Source organism: Rousettus aegyptiacus, unplaced genomic scaffold, assembly GCF_014176215.1.
Source record: "Rousettus aegyptiacus isolate mRouAeg1 unplaced genomic scaffold, mRouAeg1.p scaffold_m13_p_6, whole genome shotgun sequence".
Taxonomy (NCBI): Eukaryota; Metazoa; Chordata; class Mammalia; order Chiroptera; family Pteropodidae; genus Rousettus; species Rousettus aegyptiacus.
The window spans coordinates 13,890,310-13,910,389 of record NW_023416309.1 but is presented as its reverse complement, the minus strand read 5'-3'; the positions used below and the strand labels follow the sequence as shown (position 1 = coordinate 13,910,389).

Here is a 20,080-nt window from a genome sequence, read left to right as displayed (position 1 = left end):
AAAAAGGAACAGGACAAACAAACAGAGACTCAAGGACATGGACTGTAGACTATTGGTTACCAGAGGGTAGGTGGTGGGGGGAGGAGTGGGGAGGTATATGGAGTAAAGGGGCTTGCAAATATAGAGGGGTAGGGAGACAGTGAAGTGGGTAAAAGAACAAATATATGGTGGCTGAAGGAAACTAGACTTTGGGTGGTAAACACACAATAGAACATACAGATGTTAAATTATAATATACACCTGAAAATTATATATTTGCATCAACGAATGTTATCCCAATTAACTTAATTTAAAAGAAATAAAAAAGAATCAGTTGAAATTCAAGGAGACCTAATTCCTTTGAAAGGCTAATAGTATTTGAGAACAAAATCTCGGCAGTATGGGTATATAAGTTGGTGGTACTGATGCTATGTTGCCACTTTTTGTTGTAAGAGGTATGAGAAAATGTGTTATGAATTCATTTTTATTTTTTCAGTTTGACAATTCAGATTACCATAAAATATGAGGTTTATCAAATACTGAGACTTTCTACAAAAATAACATTTCAAATTATATCCATTCTTGCCCCTCCCATTATATCATACTTTCTTTTAAAATTTGGGATTGATCCTTTCTGTCTCCTACTTAAAAATATTCAATAATATCTAATACGTTGCTAAAGTATATGACTATATGCAAAATTATAACCCTTAAAAATCATTGAAAGAACAGAGAGCCTAGAAATAAACCTTTGCATATATGGCTAAATAATTTTCAACAAGGGTGACAAAACTACACAAAGGGGAAAGGACAGTCTCTTAACGAATGGTATGAGGAAAACTGGACATCAACGTGCAAAAGAATGAAGTTGGACCTTTACCTTACACTATATATAGAAATTAACGGAAAATGGATTTAGGACCTAAAACTATAAAACTCCTAAAATAAAACATAACGAGAAAGCTTAAGGGTATTGGATTTTGCCAATACTTTATTGCATATGATACCAAAAGCACAGGCAACAAAAGCCAAAGACAAATGGGACTACATCAAATTTAAAATTTCTGTGCAAAGAAAAGAAATAATCAAAAGTGAAAAGGAAATCTGTGGAATAGAAGAAAATATTTATAAATCACATATCTGATAAGGAGTTAACATCCAGAATATTTAATGAATTTGTATAACTCAACAATAAAAAAGGAAATACCCAATTAAAAATGAACAAAGAGCTAGAACAGACAATTCTCCAAAGATATACAGATGACCAACAAACATATGAAAAGATGCTCAACATATCTAATCAGAAGAGAAATGCAAATCAAAACCACAATGAGATACCACCTCACACCCATTAGAATGACCACTATCAAAAGAACAGAAAACAAGTGTTAGAAAAATGCATAGAAATCAGAATCCTGTGCACTATTGGTGAGAATGTAAAATGGTTCAAGAATTATGGAAAACAGGATAGAAGTTCCTTAAAAAATTAAACATAGAATTTTCATACTATCCAGCAATCCCACTCTTGGATATGTATATATATATATATATGTATATAAAATTGAAAGCAGGATCACAAAGAGATATTTGCACACACATGTTTATTGCAGCATTATTCACAATAGCCAAGAGGCAGAAGCAACCCAAATGTCCACCAACAGATAAGTGGGTAAAGAAAATATGGTAATACAATATATTATATGCAACCTTTAAAAATAAGGAAATCCGGTCACGTTACAATAATATGGATAAATCTCAAAGAGCTTATGCTAAGCAAAACAAGCCAATCATAAAAGAACAAACCCAGTAAGATTGCACTCATATTAAGTGCAGTAGTACCCCCTTAACTGCAGAGAATATGTTCCAAGACCCCTAGTGGGCCTGAAACCACTGATAGTACCAAAACCTATATATATACTGTTTTTTTCCTATGCATACATAGCTATGATAAAGTTTAATTTATAAATTAGGCACATGAAGAGATTAACAACAATAATAATAAAATAGAACAATTATAACAATATATTGAAGTAAAAGTTATGTGAATGTGGTCTGGTCTCTCAAAATATCTAATTGTACTATAATCACCTTCTTATGATGTGAGACAAAATGCCTACATGAGATTAAATGAGGTGAATGACATAGGCATTGTGACGTAGTGTTAGGCTATTTTTGACCTTCTGACAATACAGAACAAGCACTTTACAGCTTCTCTTTGGCATGTCTGAATTGCCAGCATCACTACTCTTGCATTTTGGAACCATTTTTAAGTAAAGGATTACTTGAATACAAACTCTGCAATCCCACAGCAGTTGATCTGATTGATAATGGAGATGGCTACTAAGTGACTAAAGGGTAGGTAGTGTATACAACGTGGATACACTGGCCTAAGGGATGATTCATGTCTGGGCAGGACAGGAGCAAGGTGGCACTGGAGGATGAGAACTTTCATTAAGTTACTCAGAACAGCATGCAATTTAAAACTTATGAATTGTTTATTTCTGGAATTTTCCATTTAATATTGTCAGACCACCATTGACTTGAGTAACTGAGACCATGGAAAGTGAAACCATGGATAAGGGGGGACTACTGTATCTAAGGTAGTCAAGATCATAGAAACAAATGTAGAAAGGTGATTGTCAAGAGAGAAGGGGGAAGAGGGCAGGGCACTTAGTATTTAATGAGTATTAGAGTTTCAGTTTTGTAAGGTGAAAAAATTCTAGAGATCTATTGCAAAATGATGTGAATATGCTTAACACTACTGAAGTGTACAGTTTAAAATGGTTTATATGGTAAACTTAATGTTATATTTTTTTACCACAATTTAAAAAATCATTAAAGCGATATGGCATGGCTGCTGTTTGCACACCTCCTCACTCATTGCAAATTATACCCTTTCCTTTGATTTTTTTTTTTTTTTTTTTTGGTGTTACAACTATCTTAAATGCAAGAGCCAACCAAGCTAACTACAAATCAGATTTTTTTTTTTTTTTTTTAGACATAAAGAGCTTTCCGAAGCTCTCCAAAGCCATGGAGATATTCTCTTTCAGTTGTTCTGGTAGGGCCATCCACACTCATATTCCCTTTCCATTGCACAGTACTATGTTATGTTTTCTTACTTTTTGGCATCATGAGATCACATCTTCATGTAAATTTCCTCTATTTCAGTTATTTCTAGGGGTCACTGGGACATAAGTTTGATCTGAAATGGAGTTGAGAGTGGTTAATTGTACTTTTCAGCTCCTAGTCAGGAAGGAGAACTCTTGGCCATTTGTTCCTCCCAACCACCCTAGAGGTCCTTGCAGTGATCACCTCCAGGAATGCTGCAGAATTCCACCTCCTAACACCTCCACCTGGATGAGCCGGCTCCAAATTAAACTCTTTGTTTAAATAAGAAGTTTAGCAAAGTCATTTTATCCTCCATGCATGTGAGAGAAGAAGAAAGTGCCAATGATTTTTTTTCCTCTCACAAGAAAGATCTCACCTTAAATATTACTACCAGGGCAATACGTTATTAGGTAAGACCACTGTTATTCTTCTAGTAAAAGAATCACAACATTTCAGAAGTTAAAAGTTGTTTTCCAGACATGGTAATCTCTGGAATCTGATAATTTTAGATTCCTTTGTTAGAAATAACAGGTTTTATGATATAGAATACTATTTTGTTGTTGTCGAAGGTTTTGGGAAAATGGAACATTTTCCTTCACATCCAACTTAAATTTTTTTACTACAAGAAAGGCCTATTCTTTGTTAGAAAGACCTTTTTTTTCCAAAGCAAATAATTCCATTAGCTATTCCTGATTAAAGAGATGACTGGTTGACAATGCAAATGGAATGATGCAATAGCACAGTAACGTGGAATGCTGGGTATAGAGTGTTTGACATGGCTTTACAGCTTTTAATTTTGTCATGCTTTGGTTAAAAGAAGAACTACTAACACCTCTATTTTATAAAAGAAAAGAGATATTGACATTAAAATGCGCGAAGTACATAATCTCAAAATAAGGACAGCCCTTTTCCATTAAAGATATTTAGCAGTCCCACTGGGCATCTGTCCTTATTTTGCTCATTTTGGTGTGGATCAGTAAAAATTTTGTCATGGACTGGTATAAGTCTGTTGACTGGAATTTGGAAATCACTATTTCAGAATTTTCAGAGACTTAAAAAACCCTCTCAAATTTAGAGGCTTTTATAAATGTTAATACCTGCTGATTTAGATCTGTCGGTACTCCAAACCGTTTCTCTCCTCTTACCGTCCTTCCATCCCCATGCCTCCTGCCATACGTAGTCCAGGTTCTCATCAGCTCACCAGCTCTTGCTTCATTTTTTGCAGTAGCCTCCTAACCACATCATCCTCTTCATCATCATTACAGTGATCTTCTAAAGCAAGGATCCTGTCATTCCCCTTATTAAAAACTTTACTTTTCATCACTACGAAAAGTAATTAATTAGTTTTCATTATTATCAATTAGTCCAAGTTACTACACAAAGTACTTCACAGTCCGGCCTCATCATATCTTTCCAGCCACTTCCTATGAACCCTACACTTTCTTTAATGGCTTCCATTACAGAGTTTATTATTTCTACTTTAAAATAGGTATGGAGGAAGGGTATCTAAAAATAGCACAGTGGTGGCATGGTGTTTTCAGAGTCCTACACTCCTTTCATCTTTTTGTGACACTATGCAAGCTGAGGATGTGTTTCCTGAAGATTTTTTTATGGTCCAAGATGGCTGATAGAGTTCCAAACACAACATTCACTTTCTAGGTAGAAAAAAAGGACAGACAGAAAGGCAAAAGGGCACCCCATAAAGCCAAGTCAGTTCTTTTTAAATGGCCTTCCCAGAATCCCACTTACCAATTCTACTGATATCTGTTGGCTACATCTGGCTGCAAGGTAGTGGGAAATGTAGTCTTTGAGGTGGGTGCATTGCTCTCCTGAATTAAAATGACATGATTTACTAGGAAAGGAGAGAATGGATATTGGGGGGTATCTAGCATTCTCTGCAACATATATGCATAATTTTATGATATTACATGTTTTATTATCTTTTTATACTTACCATTTTATTATGTGCATCTTACATTTTCTCCCACATTAATTTAATGAGCTCATAGTATTTCATTACATTAATATACCATTAATTGAACATCCAACCTCCAATGCTGTATTTTGAAACAGTTGGGCTAGTTTTAATTTTTGGCAATTATAAATAATTCTGTGATGATAATTTTTATAGCCAAATCTTGTAGGGCATATCCTTTAAGAAAATCCCTACAAATGAAACCACCGAATTATGGGTATATTTATTTTAAGGCTTCAAATATACATTTCCAAAATGTCTCCCAGTAAGATTTTCCCACTAGTCTTGCTGAAAAGTGCCAAAGGTTTATTCCTTATTCCCCATTAAATAAAATACTTAAGGTACAAAAAAAGTATAAACAATAACAGAAAGTATACATTGGTTATATTTGATATTTAGTTAAACCAAGAGCAGTTTTTAAAAATTGTATTGCTCAGATTTGACTGGCTTTCTCCAAAGTAAACCTGCTGAAATGAAGGAGTCATCACATATTCATCGATACCTGGGTTGGAAAAGAAATTTAAAAATAAATAAGAGAAGATCCCCTGCCTTTACAGTCCTCCGCTCTACCAGCTGAGCTAGCGAAGGAGAGCCAGATCCCCTGCCTTCAAGGAGCATTCATTATGAACGATGAAGTTATTAAAATAAGTTATTGAGGTGCCTTTAAGGATGTAATTATGAATGTAAATATTCTTAGATTTAATTTTTTTATTTTATTTTATAGCCATAGCTGTTGCATTTGAAAAGATAGCAAGCAGCATTCAATACTGTATACTACACCTAAGCAGAGTAGGTCTATGGCTAGTATTTATTCCTCCTGTCCTGAGAACTAACAGGCATTAAAACTTAGAGTAGCCCATGAAGGTGTCACCAGGGCAAGGGACTTTGAGCTGAAACTCATGTGACTAAGTTGCTATAAGAACTGTTTATGTTGTACATAATGAATATTTGCTTTTTTTTCTCTCCCAGATTTGGTATTAGAGGAAAGAAGTTACATTTTTCAACTTCTTATGTTCCTAAAGCATCTTCCATTGCCAAATCCCCTAGCTTGTGTTCTATGGAAAAAGAAGAGGAAGACTGTGTAATCTTCTCTGAAGGAATAATAGAGGAATATCTGGCATTCGATCAAACAGATATGTGAGTATTATGTCTTTTAAACTTTTTACTCCTTGCCTATTTTATGTATTAATAACTATGTTTTCTAAAGTATACTGCCAATATTACCTATAATTAGATTTATATTACTTTCTGTTAGGATTTTCTGTTACTTCTCAGGTATCCAGAGTTCACGTGCTTAGTTGATATAAATTCCTATTGCTTTCACATACCAGACTTCCTTGTGTAAATTTCTTCCTGCACATCATCTGCCTCTTCCTGAGATTAACCGTTTTTAAATGAGTTAAATTTTTTCTGCACATAATTTGATTTACCTTTTGTAAATTATCACCGGGAGCTCCGGGAAACACTGAAACTTTTAATAAAAGCAGATGTGTGAACTTCATTTACATAAATCCTGTTTGAAAAATATATATACAGTTTATATAAAAACCTTATACTCAGCACAGACTTTATACTTAGTACTTCTTTATATCTATACTTACTGTATTCTGACAATAGTCCTGTGACATAGATATTATTTGCCCCCTTTACAGGACAGGTGAGAATCAGATAGTTAAGTGATTTGTCTGAGGTAAAGCTAAAACAAAAAACCTTATCTAATTCTAAATCTGGCTCTATTCTGTGCTACCTTTCTGAAACATTAACCTCCTAAACTATTCCTTTAAGCCTTTAAAAGGTCCAGAATTGATTGTCACAGCAGCACATCTGGAAGTGAGAATTTCATTTTAGGATATGAGGGTATAATTCGGTTTAGTTAGTATTATGTCAAATGATTCCAGACTTCTCTTCTTCCCATCATATTTCCTGCAGAGCCATGCTTACTCATGTGCTCCATGTATACATCCTTGGGTCACCTAAACATAACCCAGATTTCTATACATAACACCACTGAGCTAGCTCTCTGTTACAAGGGAATCATAATTAGGTTCTTGTGGTTTTTCAGACACTGCCCCCATTCCCTTTACTTCATCTGGCCTATGTCAAATCATTTCTGTTTTCTCTTCCTTTTTCCTTGAATAAGTCTTCTTCCTTGGTTTTAGCTTATAAAACTGAAGCTGATTTAACTAATTTAAAATGTGATGTAAACAGCTTATAGGTGTCCTCTTAGGGCATCTCTTTCCCTTTTCCTCATAGTAAACCCAAATAAATGTTCAGGTAATAGAGGGAAGATTTTTAGAAAGGCAGCATTCAGTTTAGAGATATCAATGAGATATTGACTGAAAAATAACAGCATAGTTAAACCTTTAGAATGGTCGTAATTTAAAATATTGAAGACCCAGAAATAAATCAAAATATATACAGTAATTTCAGCAAATGATTTTGGTACAACATGGAAAAACCATCTGGAAAAAAAAGGTTCCTAACTTACTCTTTACATAAAATACATTTTGCATATATAAAAAATTTAAAGGTGACAGATGAAATCATATAAGTTTAGAAGAAAATTAATTTTGAAAGATTATTTTTAAAAAATAATTTGGGAATAAGGAAGGCCTTTCTAACCATAGCACAAAATCTACAAGTCATTTAAGAAATTCTTAAAAATAACTACATAAATTCCTGTGACTGTTTTGTAACTACTAATTTGTACTTCATCCCTTCACCTTTTTTAACCAGTCTCCCATCCCCTACTCTCTGGAAATCACCAGTTTCTCTGTATCTGTGAGTCTGTTTTTGTTTAATTTGTTTCTATCTATGGTCCTTAGATTCCTCATGTAAGTGAAATCATATGGTGTTTATCTTTCTCTGTCTGATTTATTTCATTCAGCATAATACCTCTAGAATACACATAGGGAGTATAGTCAAAATTATTGCAGTGGCTGCATGTAATGCCAGATGGGTGCTAGAGTATTAAGGGAGGGTCACTTCATAAATTATATATATATTTTAAAAACTACATAAAATGAAATTTCTGCATAGAAAAAACTTTTAAAGTCAAAAGACAAATGACCAACTGGCAAAAACATTTGCAGTTCCTACAAAAAGACTTCATATCCTTAATATGTACATCAATAAAGCAAAGACTAAGGACAAAACAGGCAAAGCACATGAATAGTTCACATAAAAAGAAAATGAATTTTACATATATGAATTTTATCTGTCAGACTGGCAAAGAACAAAAGATAGTTTGATAATGCCTTAGATGGGAAAACTGGCATATTCTTTCACTAGAGAATTATACTACCTCCTTAGAGGAAAGTGGGCGATATCTCTCAAATTGAAATGCATATAGCCTTGACTTAATAATTCTACTTATAGGAATTTATCTTACAGATATAACACCCATGTAGCTAAAGAACTAGATACAAGGGTATTAATTATAGTGCTGACAAGAAGAGCAAAACATTGATCGATAACTGGCTAGATATATTATACTACAGTATATCCCATAGAATATATCTATTTTTTAAAAGAAGCGAATTCATATGTATTGATAGGGATCCAGGGCCTAGGTATATTTGTAAATAAAAGAGTAAGGTGCAGTACAGTGTATAATGTACCTATTTCTCTGGACTTATATATAATGTTTACTTCTGGGAATGGGCACTGGGGGACATAGACGTAGGAGACTTATTTTTCACTACATACGTACATTTCATTCTGTATAATTTGAATTTTTTCATCATAAGAATGTCTTATCTCCTCTAAAAAGAAAAAGAAAAACACAATTACTACTAATCAATCATCCTCACCACATAAGCCAGGCCAGCTCTTCCTTAGGAAGGGAGCAGCAAAGAGTCTTTGGCTGCCCTGTGTAAAACTCTTAGTCTCCTTCTTTCCTGCCTAGTTTCCTATTTAGTTCTTGAGACCTCTGCTACCCTAGGTAACTGTCATGGTAGAGGCTGGGAGATATTTCTCCCTATTGCAAGCCAATTCCAGAATTTATTTTGTCTTAGTTTATAATACATCCATCATATGTAAACACATCTATTAGCTAGTTTTTCTCCCTCAGAATCCTGGGGCTATTGGCACTCCCTGCCAGAAGAAAGATAGACTTTGCTAACTAGGAGTTTCTGGGCTACAGATTCACGATCTCCAGATGAGCCTCAGAGTAGCTTCCTGTGCTGTTGGGTACCCGTCCTTTTCCTTTCTAGCCAATCACTAAATGTTTATATGGATTAGCAAAAGTATTTTAATAATCTATGTGGACTGTTTCTCTAATGAATCATTACCTTAAATTATAATGTAGCATAATCAGTAACATCCACTGTAACTGCTTGTTACATCAGTTACATCGGTTAAACGTGTCACATTAATATTAACCTAAATATTATCCAGTTATTACAAAAAATGTTGCTTCATGCTGAATTGTCAAAGCTGTTACTCAGATGACAATGTCTTTTCCTTGTTCTATTTTGTGGCATATCGTTTGGGAGGGTAGTGGGGTGGGGTGGGGTTGCAGAGGGAAATGCAGAGTCTCCTCTGTTGAAATCTCCCTTAGTTCACAAGGCCGCTTAATACATATGCTACATATGCTGGGCAGGGAGGTTGGGGGTGGGGCACAAATTACACGCCTAAGAAGCACAAAGAACAGTGATGAACATTCAGTGAAGAATAGCCATGAGAAAACAGATTCTCAAATACAGTGAACAATTTGGTGATCTATAGAGGAGAGGGAGTTGAGAGGCTGGGAGAATGGGGTGAAGGGTTAAAGAAGAACAAATTAGTAGTTGATAGTTGGTCACGGGGATAGGGAACATGGCATAGGGAATGCAATTAGCATTAATATGATGACTAAGTAGAGGGCCAGGGGAGGGAGGGAGCAATTGGGGGGATCGTTTTATGAACAATATAACTGTCTAACCAAAATTCTGTATACTTGAAAATAATTTTTTAAAAAAGAAAGAAGAACCATGAAGTCTTTCCATCTTCTTCTGTTACAGGGAAGAGGGGTTTCCTGGAAAGAAATCAGAAGCAACTACGGAGAAACAGAAATTAGGGTACCCTCCCATTGCTCCCTTTTACTGCATGAAAGAGGATGTCCTTGCTTATGTATTTGATGACGTATGGAGCAAGGTCCTGAGCTGTATGGAGCATCTGACACGTAGTCACTGGGAAGGATTTGCTTCTGGTAAGGATCTTTGTGAAAACAATGTAAAAAAATAACTTAGGATTTTCAAACCCTACCCATTCTATTAGATTACATGCTTCATTAGTACAAAAGACTCATATTTGTATTTCCCACAGCAACTAAGAGATATTTAGAAAATATTTGAGATTGAGTGGATGAGTAACAAGACCTAGTCTATGATGACTAGACAGAGATTGTCCTGCTTCTTTGAATATAATTATTTGTGAGAAAAAAAGCCTGTGCAAGTGGCAAATATATTTTTAAACTGTTTATTGACTAACTGATATAAAATAAACCATACATAAAGTATACAGTTTGATAAGTTGACCTATGTATATGCCCATGAAACAGCCAATACAATGAACATATCCATCACCCCCAAAATGACCTTTGTAATTCGTCCCTCCTACCCCTGCGTGACCCACCATCCCCAAACGACAACTAATCTGCTTTCTGTCACTATAGATTACTTTTTTATTTTGTAGCATTTCATATAAATGGAACCATATGGTATTTACTCTTCTTTTATCAGCTTCTTTTACTCAGCATGATCATTTTGAGATTTATCCATGTTCTTGTTTACATCAATAATTGATTCCTTTTGATTGCTGAGTAGTATTCCATTGTTCCATAATTTATCCATTTATCTATTGATGGGCATTTGGATTGTTTTCAGTTTTGAATTATTACATGTAAAGATGTTATGAACACTAGTGTACAAGAATTTTTTGGACATACATTTCCTTTTATTCTGGGTAAATTTCTAGGAGAAGAATGTCTGGATTATATGGTTAAATGTATCTTTAACTTTTAAAGAATTGTTTGTATTGGTCTTCTTTGTGGCACAAAAATTTTCACAAACATAGCACCTTCAAACAACACACGTTTATTATTTCAAAGATCTATGAGTCAGAAGTTCAGGAACTGCTTAGCTAGTCAAAAGGCTGCAGTCAAGGTGTTGGTTAGGGCTGGGTTCTCGTGTAGAAGCTCAACTAGGAAAGGATCCACTTCCCCTTCTGCGTTTCTGGAAGCATCCAGTTTTTGTAGCTGTAATAGTCATGTCAACTTTCTTTTTCAAAACCAGCAAGAAAAACTGAGTCTGCTAGCAAGACAGAAACTTATATAACATAACATAATAATGGCAGTGACATCCAATCAATTTTACCATCATTTCTTGATCTGAAAATATTCATAGGTCCTGCCCACAAAGGAGGGAATTACACAAAGGTGTGAACACGAAGAGGTAAGAATCACAGGGGAGCCACCTTAGCTTGTCCACTACAGTCCTCCCCTGAACCCCAATCATTCTTGTACTTCCACATGCAAAATACATTCAAATCCCAAGCTTTCCAGGAGACTATCCTATTATAGCCATTGCCTCAGAAGTCCAAAATCTCATCTAAATCAGGTCCTTGTATGAATGAAGTTATTAGATGTAATACAGTAAGTAAAGTTACTGGGGCACAATTCTTTTCCATCTATAAACCTGTGAAACTAAAGGTTATATACACAGGTATATAAACATCTAACTATATAATCCAGCCATTCCACTCCTAGAGACAAATAATGTGACCCAACACCCAACATACAACAGCGGGCCAGGGAAAGGATAATAGTCATAGACATTCCAGTTAAAAAGAAAGGGGGCGGGAGGATGGAAGGTAAAAAGGGCCCATGTCAATTCTGAAATCCTGCCAGGAAAATACTAGGAATTCCTTCATTAAATTTCAAGGCCTGGAAATAATCCTCTCAGCTATCTGCTCCACCCTCTGGTTTCACCCTTTGAGTCAGCCTTCCTTTTTCACAAAAGTTAGAACATGTTTGCAGCTAAGTGGTTTTATAAGGCTGCTTCCTGCCAGTATAATTTAGGGAAGGAGAGTCCAATATCCTTTTGTCATATAAATATTTTGCCATCTAGAGAAACTGAAAATTTCCAAAATCATCAAATCCTGATTTCTTCATGTTTAATAGTTTTCCCTAAATTTATCTTTCTCATCTCATGTTTTATCATAAGCAGCAAGAAAAAAATCAGGCCTCATCTTCAACACTTGACTGGAAATCTCCTTAGCTATATCACCAGGATCATCACTAGAAAGTTCTAGTGATGATCACAGGAGACCATTTCACTAACCTTTCTGCCACCAAATAACAAGCATCTCCCTTCTTCTATTTTCTAATAAAAGGTTCCTCATTTCCTTCTGAGCCTTCCCCTACAGAGTTTGCCAAATCTAGATTTCTACTAAGTCTGTTCAAGGCAATTTATGCCTTCTTTATCTCGCTTCTCAGAATTCTTCTAGCCTTTATCAATGAACAATTGAAAATGAAATTAAGAAAGTAATTCCCTTATAACATCAAAAAGAATAAAATAGTTAGGAATAAACTTAATCAAGGAAGTACAAGACTTGAACACTGAAAACTACAAAACATTATTAAAAGAAATTAGAAAAGACCTAAAGGAATGGAGACATCTGTGTTGTAGGTTGAAAGACTTAATGTTAAGATGGCAATATTCCCCAAATAGATCGAGTGCAGTGCAATCCTTATGAAAATTCCAACTGCCTTTTTTGCAGAAATGGACAAGCCGATCGTGAAATTCCTATGGAAATGCAATGTAATCTTAATATCCAAAACAATTTGAAAAAGAACAGAGTTGGAGGATTCATACTTCCCAATTTTAAAACTTAATACAATGCTACAGTAAACGAAACAGTGTGCTGCTGGCATAGGACAGACATGTAGATCAATGTAATACAATCAAAAGTCCAGAAATAAATTCACACATCTATTCCCAATTGATTTTCAACAAAGGAGCCAACACCATTCAACAAACGATGCAGGAATAACTAGAGAGTAACATGCAAAAGAAGGAAGTTGGAACCTTACTTGACACCATCTACAAAATAGCAACTCAAAATGGAAAAAAAGACACACATTTAAGAACTAAAACTATAAAACTCTTAAAAGGTTGGAGTATATCTTGATGAGCTTGTGTCTTGATGTAATTTTCTTCATGTTACTTCTACTTGGAGTTTGTGAAGCTATTTGGATCTGAGGATTTATTGTTTTGTTTGGCAGTGAACTCAGATATGACACCAAGTCTACTAACTACAAAAGAAAAAATAGATAAAGTGGACTTTATCAAAATAACAAACTTTGGAAGGTAGCTTGGAGAAACATGGAAGAGTGAGAGATGTCCCCATGAAACAACAATAAGATGAACATCTAAAACTCAACAGATCTGAGCATGGGATCTTCACATAAGAGCTACCACAGGTCAGAACCCCAGGTGTCAGGCAGTAGACTGGGAGAAATAAAGATTCCGCCTCTCAAGCCACTGGTGTTCCCTGTAGGAGGAGGGGCAGGAGAGAAGACGCAGCAACTTCTCTGAGCAACCATGCCTGGGAGAGTTGTGAGCTCCACATGGCTGACGGTACGGCCTACTCATCAGGGAAGAAAGCAGAGAAGCCAGACGATAGAGAAACAACAGTTAATTGTTATACTAGCCACGGTTGTAAAACTGAGGCTGAGCTGCAGCCCCCATCCCCCAACTCAGAGGGCCCATCTCCCCATACCCTCTGTGACCGAACACTGACAGGGACTGAGACTGAAGGTAACAAGCCTGATTAAATATCTACAAGAAAATAAAAAGGCATTAATAAGGCTTTATATAAAGCAGGGATCCAAGAGGCTTACACGCCACCTACTGGAAACCAAAAGCTCCTACTTTGCAACAGGCTTAAGAGAAATCATTATATAATAAATTTTTCTGGAAAAAAAAGCAGACTATACTTCCATTAATGCCCAGGCAGATAAATAAATGTCCATTAAACAACATGAACAACCAAGGTGACAAGGTTTTTCAGAAAGAAAGAGAAAAATCTCCAGAAAATAAGTGTACAGACATAGAAATATGTGACTTAAATGACAGAGAATTCAGGATGATAGTTCTGAAAAAACTCAGTGAAATCCAAAATGAGTCATATCAACAATTGCTGGAATGGAAAAAACAACTAGATGAGGAGAATGAGTTCTTTAGCCAGGAGACTGAAACCTTCAAAAAGAACAGAATAGAACTTCTGGAGATTTAAAAAAATAAACATAGCAAGAGTTGAAAAATGAAATAGGAAGGTTGGGGAATAGAGTGGACAAATGGAGAAATGGATCAGTGATACCGAAGACAGAAATCTAGAAATAAATCAGAAGGAAGAAGAGAGAAACCGAAGAATGAAAAATAATGAAAGAGAAATACAAGAACTAGCTGATACTATCAGGAGAGGACACATAAAAATAATGAGAGTTCTCGAAGAGGAGAAAAAGGAGCAGGGACTAGAAAGCATTTTCAGACAGAGTTGATGAGAATTTCCCAAATCTAAGGAATGAGCTGGAGCTTGGAATGTGAGAAGTCAATAGAATACCCAGATAGGTCTTCAACAAGGCACATTGTATTAAAATTATCAAAAATCAATGACAAAGACAGATCTCAGTGCAGCCAAGGAAAAGAAGACGGTAACCTGTAAAGGAGAACCCGTTAGATTATTGTCAGACTTCTCAGCACAAACCTCATATGACAGAAAGAGTGGAATCAAATATTCAGACTATTAAGTGAAAGGAACTACCAGCATCGAATCATGTATCAAGCTAAGCTCTCCTTTAGATATGAAGGTAAACTAAAGACCTTTACAGACATATGAAAATTGAGGGAATTCACTACGAGGCCTGCACTACAGGAAATACTGAAAAGGGTCAGCTCACTTAAAACTAAATGATAAAAAAAAAAAACAAAAAACATAATTAGGAGTAAGGTGACTCTCAGGCAGATAGAAGCAAAGGATGCAACCCATTCTAAGAACAGGGCATTATAAGCTTGAACAAGAAGAAGTGATTTGCTATGGCAAGATAGTAATAAACATTTAGCACACATAGGGACAAACCAAGACAACAATGACTGAAAAGGAGAGGATTTTAGGATCCAAATCCACAAAGGGGAATGGAGATAAGGCACTCACAGAAGAAAATGCATGACCGTATATATATATATGTATATACATATATAACTGTCCTTTATATATTCGTAAATGAACCACACACCAAAGATTCGGAAGAAGGACCAGAGGGAAAACATACAAAAGCCAACCAAAAAAAGAAAACAGAAACATAAGGACGAGGAAACTATGGAAACACCGAGCTCCCAGAAAGCAAAAGATAAAATGGCTATAAGAAGACTTCATATTTCAGTAATCGCCAATTAAAAAGCACAGAGTTGCAGAATGGATAAAACAAAACAAAACAAAACAAAACAACCCGTGTGCTAGCTGCAGGAGACACAGCTCAGTTCCAAAGACAAATATAGACCCAAAGTGAAAGGGTAGAAAATGATGTTTCAAGCAAATGCTATTCAGAGAAAAATGGGAGTAGCAGTACTAATACTAAGTGAAATAGGCTTCAAAATAAAAAAGGTAAAGAAAGATACTGAGGGACACTTCCTAATGATAAAGGGAATCATGCACCAAGAAGACACGACACTTATGAATATCTATGTTCTCACTGAGGGACCCCTTAAATATATAAAGCAATTACAAACAGAACTAAAGGGAGAAACAGACTAAAACACTTTCAAAGTAAAGGACCTAAATACCCCGCTGTCAGATATGGGCAGATCATCCAAACAGAAAATCCTTTAAGGAAATAACATCCTTAAATGACACATTAGATTAACTGGACATAATCGCCATTTATAGACCCTTTCATCCCAAAACAACTGCTTATACATTCTTCTCTAGGGCACATGGAACATTCTCAAGGATTGACCACATACTGGGACACAGAGATAGTCTCAACAAATATAAGAGGGTTGAAATCATACCAACCATATTCTCTGATCCTAGTCTCTGATCATAATGCTTTGAAAGTAGAGATTAACTGCAAAAAGAAAGCAGGAAGAACCACAAATACATGAAGATTAAACCGCATAGTACTGAAGATTAACTGGTTCAAAGAACAACTATAAAGAGAGATCGAATGATAATGATAGTACAACATATCCATGCTTTTGGGACATGACAAAAGCAGTCATGTGAGGAAAGTTCATATCATTACAGGCCTAACTCCAAAAACAAGAACGAGCCCCAATAAACAACCTAATGCTTCATCTTAAAAAACTAGAAAAGGAAGAACAAATGAAGCCTAAAGTCAGCCAAAGGAAAGAAATAATCAAAATTAGAGCAGAAATAAATGAAATTGAAAACAAACAAAAACAACAGGAAAAAATAAATGCAACAAAGAGCTGGTTCTTTGAAAAAGGTTAATAAAACTGACAACCCCCTGGCTAGACTCACTAAAGAAAAAAGAGAAAGGACACAAATAAACAAAATCAGGGATGAAAGAGAGGAAATTACGACTGATATCGCAGAAATACAAAGGATCATACAAGAATACTATGAAAAAGTATATAATAACATAGAAGAAATGGACCAGTACTTGGAAAAATACAAACTTCCTAGACCGAATATTGAAGAATAACTAGAAAATCTAAATAGGACGATCAGCAGTATGGAAATTGAAACAATCATCAAAAGCCTATCAAAAAGTAAAAGTCCAGGACCAGATGGCTTCACCAGTGAATTCTACCAAACATTCAAAGAAGATTTAATACCTGTTCTCCTCAAACTCTTCCAAAAAATCACAGAGGAAGCAGTACAATCATGTGGGCTTCATCCCAGGGGCACAGGAATCGTTCAACATATTCAAATTTATTAATGTGATACACCACATAAACATTAAAAAACGAGAATCATACAATCGTATCAATAGATGCAGAAAAAGCCTTCGACAAGATACAGCATCCGTTTGTGATCAAAACACTTCACAAAATCAGTATAGAAGGAACGTACCTTAACATAATGAAGGCCATCTATGACAAACCCTCAGTCAACATTATACTTCATGGTGAAATACTAAAGCCTTCCCTCTAAGATCAGGAACAAGACAAGGCTGTCCACTATCACCACTGTTATTCAATATAACATTGGAGGCCCTAGCAAGTTCAGTCAGACAAGAGAAAATTATAAAAGGCATCCAAATAGGAAATGAAGAAGTCAAACTGTCGCTATTTGAAGATGGCATGATTCTCTATATAGAAAACCCTGAGACTCCACAAGAACACTACTGGAAACAACAAGCAAATACAGTAAAGTTTCTGGTTACAAAATCAACATTCAAAAATCCATAGCGTTCCTATACTCTAACGACAAAGTGTCAGAAAAAGTAATGGAAAAAATAATTCCTTTTGCAATTGCGACAAAAAGAATAAAAGACCTAGGAATAAATCTAATGAAACATGTGAAGGACCTGTGTAATGAACTATAAGACCTTACTAAAAGAAATCGAAGATATAAGACCTTACTAAAAGAAATGAAAAGATATTCCATGTTTTTTGATTGAAAGAATCAACATAGTTAAAGTGACCTTATTACCTAAAGCATTATACAGATTTAATGCAATCCCCATCAGAATCTCATTGGCATTTTTTGAAGAAATAGAACAAAAGATCATCAGATTTGTATGGGAACACAAAACACCCCGAACTGCCAAAGCCATCCTGAGAAAAAAGAACGAGGCTGGAGGCATCACTCTGCCCAACTTCAAATTATGCTACAAAGCCACAGTAATCAAAACGGCATGGTATCGGCAGCAAAACAGACACATGGACCAGTGGAACAGAATCGGGAGTCCAGAAGTAAACCCATATTTATATGGGCAAATAATTTTTGACGAAGCGGCCAAAAACATACAGTGGAGAAAGGAAAGCCTCTTCTATAGATAGTGCTGGGAAAACTGCAATGTCACCTGCAAAAGAATGAAACTAGACTGTTGTCTATCACTACATACCAAAATTAACTCAAAATGGATTAAGGACCTGAATAAGACCTGAAACAATAAAATGCATGGAAGAAACCATAGGAATGAAACTCAAGGACCTTGGACTTAAAGAAGATTTTATGAATTTGACCTCAAAGGCAAGGGAAGTAAAAGCAAAACTAAATGAATGAGACTGCATCAAACTAAACAGCTTCTGCTCAGCAAAAGAAATTGTCGACATGGTAAAGAGACAACCATCAGAACGGGAAAATATACGTACCAGCAGCGCCTCCAATAAGGGCCTAATATCCAAAACATACAAAGGACTCATACGATTGATAACAACGAAAAAACAAATGATCTAATAAAAAATTGTGCAGAGGATCTGAACAGACACTTCTCCCCAGAGGACATACAAATGGCTAACAAATATATGAAAAGATGCTCAAGATCGCCAGTTATTAGGGAAATGCAAATCAAAACCATGATGAGATACCATCTCACATCTGTTAGAATAGTTATTATCCAAAACATTTGCACACTCAACGTTCATAGCAGCATTATTAACAGTGGCCTGGACATGGAAGCAACCAAAGTGTCCTACAATAGATGATTGGCTAAAGAAGCTGTGGTACATATATACAATGGAATACTACTTGGCCATAAGAAGAGATGAAATACTGCTATTGGTGACAACATGGATGGACCTCAAGATAATCATGCTAAGTGAAATAAGGCAGACAGAAAAAGTTGAAAATCACATGATAAACTTATATGTTGGATATAAACCTAAAAGCAACAAAGGAACAGGACAAACAGAGACTCATGGATATGGATGATAGACTAGTAGTTACCAGAGGGTAGGGGGTTGGCATAGGGGGGATGTAGACAAGGTAAAGTGGGTGAAATATGTGGTGACAAAAAGAAGTCTAACTATGGGAGGTGAACACACAATGTAAATATATATATATATGCTTTACTGTTAAAGTGTACAGCTGAAACTTATTGGATTTTGTTAACCAGTGTCACCATACAAAATAAATAAATAAATGAAGTCATGAGAAGGAATGAGGAAAAGTAATAATAATCTTCGTGTATCAAAGGACGTTATCATAAAGTCAAAAAAAAAACACCTACAGAATGGAAGAAAATATGTGCAAATCATATACCTCATAAGAATTTAGTATCCACAATACGTAAAGAACTACAACTCAACAAAAGGATAAACAACCCAGTTAAAAAATGGGCAAATAACTTGGATAGATTTTCTCCAAAGATATACAAATGACTAATAAGTAAATGAAAAAATCATTTATAACAACATCATTATTCATTAGAGAAATGCAAATCGAAACCAAAACCACAATGAGATACCACTTCGTATCTGCTAAGATGGCTGTGTGTGTGTGTGTGCGTGCGTGCGTGTGTGTGTGTGTGTTTTAAGGACAGTAAGTAAGTGGAGATATGGGACCTTCATATATTGCTAGTGGGAATGTAAAGTAGTACAGGTATTGCTGTACTGGAAAGTTTGATGGTTCCTCAAAAGGTTAAATATAAAATTACCATATTACTCAGCAATTCCACTTGAAGGTATATAACCAAAAGAATTGGAGAAATATATCCACAAAAAACCTTGTGCATGAATGTTTATAGCAGCATTATTTTTAATAATCAGAAAGTGGAACCAACCCAAATATCCACGAACTGATGAATGGATAAAGAAAATTTGGTATATCCATGTGCTATGAACTAAATTGTGTCCCCCTCAAAACTTATATGTCGAAGCCTTTAACCTTCAATGTGAGTGTGTTTGGAGATAGGGCCTTTAGGGTGTTAATTAAGGTTAAATGAGGTCATAAGGATGGGGCTCTAATCCTATAGGGTTGGTATCCTCATACAAAGAGGAAGAGACATTAGAGCTCTCTTTTTCTGTGGACACACAGAAAAGAAATCATGCAAGGACACAGTGA

The 20,080-nt window shown here is 35.5% G+C and overlaps 1 protein-coding gene across 3 annotated transcripts in view; it reads left to right on the top strand.

Moving 5' to 3' along the window:
* FAM149B1 (family with sequence similarity 149 member B1) overlaps window positions 1–20,080 on the top strand; it is a 58,793-nt gene that overhangs the window by 22,803 nt on the left and 15,910 nt on the right. For all 3 annotated transcript variants that reach the window (XM_016156925.2, XM_016156924.2, XM_016156926.2), the window contains 2 exons: window positions 6,032–6,199; window positions 10,066–10,253. In XM_016156925.2, coding sequence (XP_016012411.2) covers window positions 6,032–6,199; window positions 10,066–10,253 — 356 coding nt within the window. The remainder of the gene's footprint in view (window positions 1–6,031; window positions 6,200–10,065; window positions 10,254–20,080) is intronic.